Genomic DNA, 12,976 nt, shown 5'->3' with positions numbered 1-12,976 from the left:
ATTCTTCCTAGATGCATTTGTTACCTTTTCTGTTTCAAAGCCCTGTATATCACAAATTACCGAAGTTAGATTTGCCGAAGTTCGACGAAAATGTCATTGACTGGTGTTCATTCTGGTATTCTTACGAGTCTGCTATACACACGAATCTTTCACTTAGCAGAGTACAGAAATTCAATTACTTGAAGTTGTGTCTTAAAAATGAGGCTTTGTAAACAATAGCTTGATTAGACCTAACGAGTGTCAATTATGAACAGGTCATTTCATTATTATATGAGAGATATGGTCAAAGGACAGAATTATACAAACTTACATGAAAGCATTGCTTGAAGTTCCAGCTCCCATATAGTCGGTTCTATGATACGAAATAGACATATAAAAGGGCATAAGCTTCATTGAATCAGAATGGTTTACTACTTACCCCCGTTATTCTTCAAAAACTACCGCCAGAGGTCAGAACAAACATTACACGTGCGCACGGGATACAGTCGTGGTCTTTGCGTGAATTGATGCAATGTATACTGAATGAAATCAATATTTTAGACGCTGGAAATTTGCTGAATACCCCTCAATACTTCATTCCTACAGCAACTTTTCTTACAAAATCTGATTCCAGTAAACCGAAAAGAATAAATACATACAAGCAATTTACGACCACAAAGACAGACATGTTTGTTTTGTAAGGGAGAGCACTCTTGTATAGACTGTGAAAAAATTAAAGACCGTGACCAAAGGAGAGAGAAGGCTTTGTTTCAATTGTCTGGGAAACCACAAGATTACAATTCAAGTGTAAAATATGCTCACGCAGACATCATACTAGTATTTGTGGAGTAGAAATAGGATCAGTTTCCTGTTATCAACAATGAGAAATAGAACCCTACTTCGGTATTACATTCTGCTCACTCTACCACACCAGGTCCTGTGTTATTAAGACAGCAGTTTCCATGGTAACCTCAAAAAGTACCTCCATTTCTGCCAACATCCTATTTGATGAAGGTTCCCAAAAAATAGATAAATACAGAATCCCTAAAGAAAGCCAAACACGACAAAAATGAAAATGCTCACAAGTCGTGACTCGGAGACAAAGAGCGTGCGACATTTAAGCAGAGCTACCGTGTATTTAGAAACACAAGGAGAAAATATTCCTATAAAAGTTTTGATTATTTCTGAAATTTCAACGCCACTGAAATCTCATCACAAGCATGCTGATCACCTTACTTACCGAAAAGGGCTCACACTCACACATCCAGTCTCAGGAGATGATGATTTTGAGATTGAGATTCTTATTGGTGCTGATCATTACTGGGATATAGTACAAGATGAAGTTATCAGAGGTGACGGGTCTACAGCTATACAGTCTAAAATCGGATACCTTCTAAAAGGACTGTTACTAGTACTCAGATACATTCTACGTCGACTCCCATGTCCATGATTAACGTAATGACTGTGATTACACGAAATGAATCTCAAGAAAAAAGAGTCGGTCGGAGAAGGATATAAGCCGAACCAATAATTGTGGTACGAGAAAACACACGAATATCCAGAAAATATCATTACGTACAGTAAAGAAAAATATGTTGACAATTTACCATTGAAAGATGACCATTATATTATATCACGAAACGAGCATACAAGCCGATCCAGAACTATCCCCCACCATCCTGTGAGAAAAGACTCGGGAACATATGTGTTTTAAATGATCAGCCACTTATATATACATTCATGTACACATATCTCAGAGACCAATCTCATCTACTATACAGAAGCAGTATTACCTCCCATATTTACCCAGACGACTGAGAACTCACAACAAGGGGATTAAATGAGCCTGTCGAGGAATTGTACAGACTCATGTATGCAACGCTTAAACATTTCTTTTCAAGATGGAAACACAAATACCTTACCTTGTTACGAGAGTCCCACTAGAATTGAAGTAACATTGTACGCGTGATTCACGTGCATTTTCTGAATGTCTTAAGCAATTGTTCGCGCATACCTCTTAATCATTAAGTGACATTTGCAAAGCATTATTAATTCAGTGAAACTTTACCGGTTGATAACAGTAAGAGAATAATAACAGTGATTTTAAACTTATTGCAATAGTGATTGAACTGAGAGATTTATTTATAATGAAATACTGTAAATACCATTTATTATCAGAGACAGTTCAGGACTGGTGTTATTGATCAAGCTTGCAATTTAATTATATTTACTAGATATATCTGATTTCTATTTATCTATCTTCATAGTTCTCCTGATCAAATACATTTCATTGCAGACACTACACCACCAGTTCTAATCATAGAGAATAAACCAGATGAATATAGTAACGAACACATTGCTACATTTAAATGGCAATGTATGGAACCTTGTACCACAGTATGTTTGGTGTCATATATTGCTAACACATATCCAGTTGTTTGCTCAAGCTCGACACTATATTGGACCGTGCGGGCGAACACTTCTAAAATAATATACAGGTTGACAATTACAGCTTTTGATGAAGTTTACAATTCTAATGAAACACATGTCACGTGGATTTCAGGTAATATTATTTACACAATTTGACTACCTTGAACACAATTAGAAGATTTAACTTCTTTTTATGTATAGCACATACCTTCAATTCACTGAAAAGTATATGTAGGCACTAGTTAAAATAATATTTTGTAAACAATCTATAAAACAAGTACAGACATCATACCAATTGACTTAATTAATTTAACTGAAGTTATAAAAAGGTCCAATGAGGGTAAGATTGATATCTTTAGATGTGTTTGCGACCATTCTAAGATGGAACCTCTAAATGTTTCTTTCCTTTATGTCTTGTGTAAAGTTTAAGTTTATGGTGTCGCTTTTAAATGTTTCTTTTGCAAGTCTCCATTTTTGAGTGTACTTCTACTTTTTCATACTATTAATAAGTTTTTTCAACTTCTCTTTCGCAGATCTTGTCTTTCTTCCAATTAAATAGAGAGAATACTGTGATATTTGTGTTGTCCATCCGTCAGTACATTTTTCTGTTGGTACGTCAGTCCTGTTACCCCTGTCCGCGCTCATTTTTTAGAGATGACATTAGTCATAGTTCGTGACTTTGTAGGTCATTGCCTAAGAACAATAAATGAATTATTTTGATTTTGATGTCACTATGTCAAAGGTCAAGGTAAAAGTGACCGTTGTGCAAAATTATTCATCGTCTGATCAAAGTCTTGAGAAGTAAAAAGGCGGAAGTTTGTTAAACATTTGTTAGAAAATTTCCAATGACCTGTAGGTAACCCGTATTAATGTTGAGCCATTAGGTCACATGTCAAGATGACATAAACACTTTGTGTGAAATCATTTTCCGGCCAATACTCTTACGTTTATGAAAATTCGTAGGGACACTGCCCATGGCCGGCCAATTAACCTGATTGATTCGAAGTTAAATAGTTGGTGTGTAATTATTGATTATTCTTAAACTTGCGAAGCAAAATGTTCTCTTGGTGAAACTATGTAGGAACATTGTCCATGACCAGTAGGAGACCAATATTAATTTTGAGGTCATAAGTTAAAATCAAAGGTCGCAGTGCAAATTTATGAAAGGCCCTTGTCCGATCAGTAAATTGATAATAAATAAGCCGTTATTTATTCAACTTAGTAGCGATATTGTCAATGGCCAGATATAAGCTCTTATTGATCTTAGGTAATCAATTTTAATACAAAGATCAGCGTGACAGTTTGTAAATAAGATTGAGAAGAAATATGCCAATGTTAACTTGGTAAAAACTATAATTATCATGAATCATTATAAATTCGCCCTATATGAAATATTTATACGTTACTATTGCAGACAAATGAAGTTTGAACATAAGTGTCCAAAAGGTACAATTTTTTTAAGTTTGCATACTGTGTTATAGAAGACTTCTTTGGAATAAGGGTCTGGCTATATTTTACATTTATGTTTATTTTTTTCTACAATTTTACTTTTATCAACTTCGTTCTAACATAGAGCCATATTTTTATTTGAAGGTTACCTAAGACTGAGTTGAAATAACACAACTCATTATTGTTGAAACGTAAGCACATTTTGTATCAAAAATCATAAGTGAAGACGATTAGAAATAAAAGGTAACTGTGCAAGAACAACCCAATTATTACAATTTACTAAGGACTTTTTAAAACGTTCTTTAGTCATCTTAATTTACAGATTTTGAAGATCCGAAAATTCAGCTTTGTGAACACGGACAGAACTTAACTGTAGACTGTTCTGCAGGTGATTTAAAACCGGAAAGTATTTGTAATGCTTCGGTAAGCGACGATTTAGATACATCGCCACATTTAAATTACACGGACGAAAGTATTCATTCTTGTGATATAAGAAGGATTTGGACAGCAGTTGATAGAGCTGGCAATAAGGCAACGAATTTGCAAACAATACACATAAAATCGGAAAGCAATATAAAAGTAGTGCGATCTCCAGGTCCTCTACTAATAGCATGCGGTGCTCTTGAAAATATGACTGATGTAATTGAATCAATGTTTGATGTTCAACACCCATGTGGGATGCCTGTGAAATTTAGTTTCACCGATGAACCTCCTAATAATGGACAGTGTGATTCAAAAATTAACCGTACATGGACAATTTATGATGATTGTGGTAGGAAGGTAACGGTATACCAACCACTTAGAATCCGCCAAGCGAGAAAACCATTATCTCCGGGTGATGGACAAACAGGAATTGATTTAAACATATATCTGCGTTGGCAAAGCTCTCCATCAGTTTCTAACTATACTATCTATATTTGGAAACGAGGAGCTGAAAGATCAAAAGAAGCAATCTTTACTTCTATTGAAAGCTTTTATGAATCCCCGATCCTAGAACCTGGGACAAGGTACAATTGGCAAATTGTATACAATTATATAAACAATGATTTATTATTCAGTCCAATTTGGAGTTTTGAAACCCGACAATTTGTCGATGTTGCAGTAACCAATGTTACGATACCACCGCTTGCATACACAGGGGATAGTAGAGAAGTCAAATGGACAGTTATAAATAATGGGAGATTAACATTGCTATATACCTATTGGACAGATGGTATCTACCTTTCCTGGGACAATAATTTTCAGAACGCAAAGCTTGTAGCAAGTGTTCGCAACACGAATATATTATACCCTAATGACGGATATTCATCGTCTGCCCTATTTACATTCGATGAGAAAACAACAGGGAATGCTTATATATTTGTGTATACCGATATGTATATGACCATAACGGAACATAACAAATCAAACAACGTGATGCGCAGTCTTTCTACAATAACTGTTAAACTTACTCCGCCACCTGATCTGCAAGTAACATCAATAAATTTTCCTGGAGCACGTGTCTTTTCCGGTAACATTTTAGTATCGATATTACTTTTGAATAATTGTCTTAATTGAAACATTTCAATGATTCAGTATTTAATATTTCAAAGATTAAAAGAGGAAAGAATATACGGACGTATGCATAAAATTGTTTACCAGTGTTAATTATTAATGCAAGATAGAAAAATATATATTCCTTAAAATGATGTCATCCCGATCACTTCAGTCATTCAAAATCTGCTGATATTATTTCAGGTGCCAAAGACATTTATGCCCATCTTTTTAAAGTTAAAAGTATACATGTATTTTATCTGTTAAATGGTTGATTTATTTACTTAAGGATCAAATGTAAAGCTCACATGGGATGTTGTTAATACTGGAGAGGGTCCTACAAAGAGTTCAACGTGGTGGGACAGAATATGGTGGTCAGAGACTGAATTTACTGGTAAAGATTTTGTCATCTCTTGGCTTTGTACAGTGTAAACCAACGACTTATGATTGCGACATGTTTTCGTCTTTTAAGTCGTCTGAAATTTCAAATATTTCTTTTTTGTTCACTGATGGTTGTTATCCCCTGCCGGTGGAATCGGGAGGGGGATATTGTTTTGGCGTTGTCCGTCCGTCCATTCTTCCGTCCGTTCTTCCGCTCTTACTGGACAGAAATCATGTGGCTAGAGGGACAATCAGTAACTGTTCTTTCTCTTTGATGTCACTCATTGCTTTTATGTTGCTATTTTCTTTTGTATGGCTATAAAGAACAATAGACAGGACAATAGAGTAGCCACATTATTACTGATCCGTTAGAACGTCCGTCCGTCCATCCGTCCGTCCGAATTTCGTTTCCTCGCTAGTTTTCTGCAACAACTGGCTAGAATTCATGGAAACTTTAAGGAAATCATCAATATCAAGAGGAGATACGCATTTCTTTGGCTTGTTCTAGTCAGACCTTTAAACACAGAGTTATGGCCCTTGATTACCTATGCACTATGCATATAGAGCAAAAATAGTTTCCGCGCTACTTCTCTGCAAGTACTGGCTGGAATTCAACGAAACCTTATAGGAACCTTCAATACCAAGAGATGCGCATATCGTTGCCTTGTTCCAGTCAGACACTTTAACTCAGAGTTACGGTCCTTGATTAGAATTGAAGTATGCATATAGCGCAATAATCCTTTCTGTGCTTCTTCTCAGCAACTATTGGCTGAAATCTAACGAAACTTTATGGAAATCTTCAATACCAACAGGATATGCGCATATCGTTGCTTTAACTCAGATTTATTGCCCTTGATTAGTTATGCATTATCCATATAGAGCAATAATCGTTTCCGCGCTACTTTTCTGCAACTACTGGCTGGAATTAAACGAAAATTAATGAGAATCATCAATATTAAGATGGATATGCGCATATCGCCGCCTTGTTCCGGTCAGACAATTTAACTCAGAGTTATGGCTCTTGATTTGTTATGCAGTATGCATATTGTACAATAATCATTTCTGCGCTTCTTCTCTGCAACTACTTTCTTGAATTCAACGAAACTCTATGAGAACTTCATTACCAAGAGGAGATGCGCATATCTTCGCAAAGGTCCGGTCAGATACTTTAACTCAGAGTTATGGCCCTTGATAAGTTATGCAGTATGCATATAGGGCAAACTTTATGGAACCTTCAAAACCGAAGGAGATGCGCATACCATCGCCTTGTTCAGGTCAGACACTAACTCAGAGTTATGGCCCTTGATTAGTTTTGCAGTATGCATATAGAGCAATAATCGTTTCCGCGCTACTTCTCTGCAACTACTGCTGGAATTCAACCAAACTTTATTGGAAACTTCAATACCAATAGGAGATGCGCATATCGTCCTCTTGTTCCGCTCAGATACTTCAACTCAGAGTTATGGTCCTAGATTAGTTATGCAGTATGCATATAGAGCAATAATCGTTTTCGCGCTACTTCTCTGCAACTAATGGCTGAAAATCAACGAAACTTAATGGGAATTATCAATATTTAGAGGAGTAGCGCATATCGTCGCCTTGTTTAGGTCAGATTCTAACTCAGAGTTATGGCCCTTAATTAGTTATGCAGTATGCATATAGAGCAATAATTGTTGCCACGCTACTTCTCTGAAACTACTGGCTGGAATTTTATTACACTTTATGAGAACCATTAATACCAAGATGACATGTTCATAATTTGTTGCCTTGTTCAGACAAGACCCTTCTTTACAGAGTTATGGCCCTTTATTAGTTATGTAGTATACATATATAGCAATATTGCTATTTCTTTGCAACTTCTGTATTGATTTCAACAAAACGTTTTTGGAACCATAGATACAAAAATGCAATTTACATCTCATTGCCATGTCCAGATATTGCTATTTAAGACTGAGTGAATTAAGAATATGTTATTGCCCTGAACATTTATTATGTACTAAGAATATTACTGTTTACGCCATGATAAATATATAAATAAAGCCTTATGTCTTCAGTTGTTGTGTTATTAATAACCAGTACTCGGCGGGGGATATAAATTCAACGAATTTGCTTGTTAGTTTTTTAACACAATAGCGTTTTACTTATTTAGAACGATTCAGTGATCGATCTCCATTTTGCGATAGTACATTCATTTGTTATATGCCTTTATATTAGCAGTCATAGGTAATTACTCAAGTGCCCCTGTGCAATAATTTACCAAGTGAAATATTTTTCAAATTTTATTTTTTCATAAATGACCGATTCTTTTAGGGTATGGCACAAGCTATTTGACTGATTCACGGCACAATGGCAACATAGTCCAAAATGGAAATTATTCACAGGCAATGTTTGTGAAAATACCGGATTTCATTTCTGGAAATTTCTATATCATTATTGAAACTGATGTTTTTAATAATGTGTTTGAACACCTAGGAGAGAAAAACAACCTGATAGCGAAAAAGGTAATGTTAGTTTCAAGTAATATTTTTCATTCTTAGTCGAAATTGTAGATACGACTTAAAAGTCATACATGTAGGTATGTTATAAATACAATCATTTCGTTACAAAATGACCTTTAAACACAAGGAGTTATTTGAAAATTTCACGTTTCTTATTTATTTCAACACATGAAAATGTTATTATTACTATCGTTTTTTGTAAGAAGTGTCTTTATTGTTTTTATCATAAGTAGTACAATCGTAATGTAACTGTTCAACTGTGATAGCACGTGAGCCCAACATTTTCTTGAAAGTTTATATGCTTCTGAATTCTATATTATTGCCTTAATGTTTAAGATTCAGGTTCTTTTAACACCACCACCTGACCTTGAAGTAACCCTGATTAATATGACCAATAAATGGATTACTGGAGAAACTGTAGATATCTCATGGACAGTGCGAAATAATGGAAATGATTCACCCGTGTCACAAAGTTACTGGAGGGATTTGGTGGTAAGTGCTTGTTTTAATATAATAATCATTCACTAATATTTATCAGCAATTGGTATCTCCTTACATTTATCAACATGAAGTATGGATTTAACAATTTATTTTGTTTAACATTTCAAATTTGTTTTCCTTTTGTAATAATCATTTGAAGAACTACAAAGATAATAAACCGGAAGTTCTCTGCAAAAAGTTACAATCTTGGTCGTGACAAGATGATTTAAATTTAGATTTCTTTTACGTTTACAACTTAAAGCCTTTTAATTGTTTCAACAATACTATAAAACATTGCGTTTGCTTTATATTTAATTTAGGGTTTGGTTTCAAAATCTGGTCATTGGCGTAGAAATGTTGCAACTATGTGGCACTATGGAGCTTTGCAAGCCGATGAATCTTATACGTCATTGATAAACTTTTATGTGTCGCCAGATATTTCTTCAGGAAACTATGATATTTTTGTCTTTACCGATTTTACAAATAATCTTTTTGAGTACGCAAATGACAAAAATAACAATCTTTCTCAGATAATTTATATAAAACAAGCTCTTCCAGATCTTGAAATTGTTAACTTTACTGCATCAGTTATCTATGAGGCAAATTTTACATTGTTAAACGCTGCATGGAAAGTCCGTAATATTGGAAATGGAAATACACTATCAAACAAGTGGATTGATAGTTTGAAAGTCAAGTCACAATCATATTTTTCTTTCATCACATTGCATAAAGTTTTGATTAATACAGGAAATCGATTCCAAAGACTTCAGATGTACGAGAGAAATGTATCTGTTGTTCTTCCATTCAATATTTATGGGAACATTAAAACAAGATTGGAAGTAGACAATGAAATTTACTCTACTGGAGACAAATTAATGCATAATAATATTGCTACTATAGAAAATATCGATGTTGAATTACGTGCTGCGGATCTTTTACTCTTAAATGAGATCGAACTCAATCAATACATTCTTGCTGGAAAATCGTTACAATTAACATATAGGGTATCTAACAAAGGTAATAGAAAAGTGGAGAAAGAAGCATGGATGGATCGCGTGTTTATAGCCAAAGGTGTAGAGGATAAAATGCCAGACAGGAGATTAGATCACTTACTATTTCAAAAACATTCTTTAAGCATTAACGGATCTTATTCACAGTCTGTATTATTCACAATCCCAAAGGATAGTTCAGGTCCTCATTATGTCATTATTAATGTTAACATAAGAAACGATATATTTGAAGGCATAAATACTTTAAATAATAGGTTGGAAAAATTGATCAATATAGAACCTGCACCTGCTTCAGATCTTTCAATTATAAAACTCGAAAAGAATGTTTCCTTTATCAGTAATGTAGGTACGGTGATTGATGTAAAATGGAAAGTAAAGAACGTCGGTAATTCATTCAGCGATTTTGTGCCATGGTATGATCAAATATCATACAAAACAAGAAATGGTGAACGTATACCGCTTAATTCCTATACAATTGAATATTTCCTAGAGTACCAGGCTTCATATGAACAAAGCAAAAGATTTTTTTTCCCATCAGATGTGTTCGGAAGATTTTTTCTATGTATTGAAACGGACGTTTATTCCAATGTGTATGAAGCACATTCAAGGCATAATAATTTGTTGTGCCAAACAAGTTCTTTTGAGATTAAAAAGGTTGACCCAGCTTTGTTAGATGCACAACTAACAATTAGATTGCCTGATACAGACAGCGAAATTATTCTTCCTGGATCAAATGTCGAAATTAATGTAACTGTCACTAACATCGGTCTCCAACCTACACACAAAACCTCTTGGGTTGATTCTGTATTTTTAGCTGATCATGAAGTGAAATCTGTATATGATTTAGAACAGTTTGGCTTACATCTTCATGACAGACTTCATATAGGAATGCTTCTTCCAAGTCAGAGCTATTCATTTAGGACAACAATTACAATACCTGGCGATTTTTCGGGACACCCTTTTCTTCTTGTTTTGCCGGACAGTATTGGAGAAAGCGAATTTGAAAACTCAGTTGTTAGACCGTTTGATAAAAACTCAACGACAATTAATATGACTAACTCGCTTACACCCATTTTTGGTTCTTTTCTGTTTCCGCGAAATATATCTTTACTGCTGCCTAACTTGGAAATAGACAGTGATATTGCTTATAACGAATTGCATGGTGGACAGCCCGTCTTGCTAGGCTACAATGTCACAAATACTGGAAATGTTACATCAAACCATATATGGTACGATAGTGTATACCTAAGCGAAGACTTCGTCGTTGATTCCTTTGATCGCAAACTTAAGTCCATTCAAAGGAACTTTAATTTAAAGCCTGGCGATACAAAATCCCTAAATGTCACGATCTTTCTCCCTAAAGATTTACAATCGAAAAGCTATTTTCTAGCGATCGTTTGTGACTCAAATGACGATTTGTTTGAAGAAAATGAAGATGATAACATACATCGAATAATGTTTGATTTAATTGAAAGTGTAAGTAGTGATATTTTAGTGGCACAAGTAAGAACCTCCAGTGTATTAGAATACGGTAATGATATGACAGTCCTTTGGGAAATCTACAATAATGGAACCAACAAAGTTGATGGATATAAATGTGACTCTGTTTATCTTTCTGATGATGAAACGTGGGATATTACAGATTCCAAAATCGGAGAACCAGTATGCAGCTTCTTTAGTTTGAGCGCGAAATTATCAAACCATTTGAACTTTTCTCTACAAGGTGAAGTTCCACATGTTATAGGAAAGAACTATTCCACACTTGTGAAAAGCAGAACAAATGTGATTGATATCCATCTGGAAAATAATGTTGGTGTATCAATAAATAAAACAAGAATAGCGTATCAGTCTCTTTCAGTTGGGAATTCAACTAACATGATACTAAATGAAAACAACTTACGATCATTACAAATTGTGAACGTTTCTAGTGACGCAACACTTATTTTGAAGTTGACATCAAATAATACAAACGCTTTTAACAACATATTCTTGAAATCAGTCGAACCTGCAACATTATATGACTTTGATTTTGCAACTGATAAACCAAATCTACCAAATCAATATATAATTGTTCCTGATACACTGAAATCTGATTACTATATACTGCTACAAAATACAGGTTTTCTTAATCCTGTCTTGAATATGGAGCAAAACGTTTCAATTTTAGTTAAATATGCAAACTTTGAAATCCAGGAGGTATTTCCAAAAGTAATAATTCCGGGGGTACAAACTACTTTCGTTATAAAAGGAACTTTATTCCCTTTTGACATGCAAATAAAATTAAACAACATCAACGTTACCGTGATGGCACGTGCAGTTTATATTTTTTCAACTACTGTAGTATATGCATCCTTTGATATTCCAAACGATATAAACTCCTGTAATTTAACAATTTTTTCACCTTCTCTGAATCAAACCATTATTCACAATGAAGTAATAAACGTTCGATACGGAAAGGAGGGGTATTTGTATTTAGATGTCGAATCAACTGAACGCGTACTCAATGGAAAAACAGGAAAAATAAAAGTAAATTTAGCAAATCTCGGCGATTCTGATATGGTAGTTCCGATAATAAAAATTGAAGCTTCAGGTGCCGGAATTATCAAGTTGGATGATGCATCGGAAGACTTTTTTAAAGATACATTTTACGTGTTTGGATGCCCTGATCAAGGACCAGCGGGGATTTTGCTTTCGCGGGCAATGAGTTCTTTAACTTTCAAGTCAATACAAAATGACAACACTTTTGACGGTTCAGAATCGATGAAGTTCAGTGTGTCGGAACTTGTTCAAAGTACACAGATAGAGAATCCCTTCCTTGATATGAAATACGACTTGAAACCTTCTCATTACAACGTAGAAGAGTGGACACCGGTTTGGGACAATTTTATTGCCTTGACTGGAAACAACACAAAGAGTCTCGCTCTAAAAATGTCAGATGTCTTAAATGAAATGAGTTTAGCAGGGAGATATGTAAAAAATTTTGATGCTATATTGAAATACTTGATTGAATTTTCTGATGCTCCATATGGTGATAGGAACATTCAAACTGTTACCGACTTTGATATTCAGTCGAATTCTAACGTTCGTTTAGTCATTGAGAGATTTATGTCTGCACGAATAGGGTCGAGAAAACAATCAGGTTACATGGGGTCAGGATGGATACTTCCATTATGGTAAATATTTGGCAACTATCAGTAACGCAAACCTTAAAGTAAA

At 34.7% G+C, this 12,976-nt stretch overlaps 1 protein-coding gene across 1 annotated transcript in view; it reads left to right on the top strand.

Moving 5' to 3' along the window:
* The window catches only part of LOC132745057 (uncharacterized), a 34,078-nt gene that overhangs the window by 1,471 nt on the left and 19,631 nt on the right, over nt 1-12,976 (top strand). The window contains exons 2-7 of the mRNA XM_060733892.1: nt 2,276-2,542; nt 4,181-5,368; nt 5,681-5,785; nt 8,083-8,273; nt 8,607-8,762; nt 9,071-12,933. Coding sequence (XP_060589875.1) covers nt 2,276-2,542; nt 4,181-5,368; nt 5,681-5,785; nt 8,083-8,273; nt 8,607-8,762; nt 9,071-12,933 — 5,770 coding nt within the window. The remainder of the gene's footprint in view (nt 1-2,275; nt 2,543-4,180; nt 5,369-5,680; nt 5,786-8,082; nt 8,274-8,606; nt 8,763-9,070; nt 12,934-12,976) is intronic.

Source organism: Ruditapes philippinarum, unplaced genomic scaffold (genome assembly GCF_026571515.1).
Source record: "Ruditapes philippinarum isolate M1 unplaced genomic scaffold, ASM2657151v2 ctg2578_1_1_1_1, whole genome shotgun sequence".
In the NCBI taxonomy this organism is placed as follows: Eukaryota; Metazoa; Mollusca; class Bivalvia; order Venerida; family Veneridae; genus Ruditapes; species Ruditapes philippinarum.
Note: the sequence above shows the minus strand (reverse complement) of the source record. Positions and strands in the feature narration are given on the sequence as shown.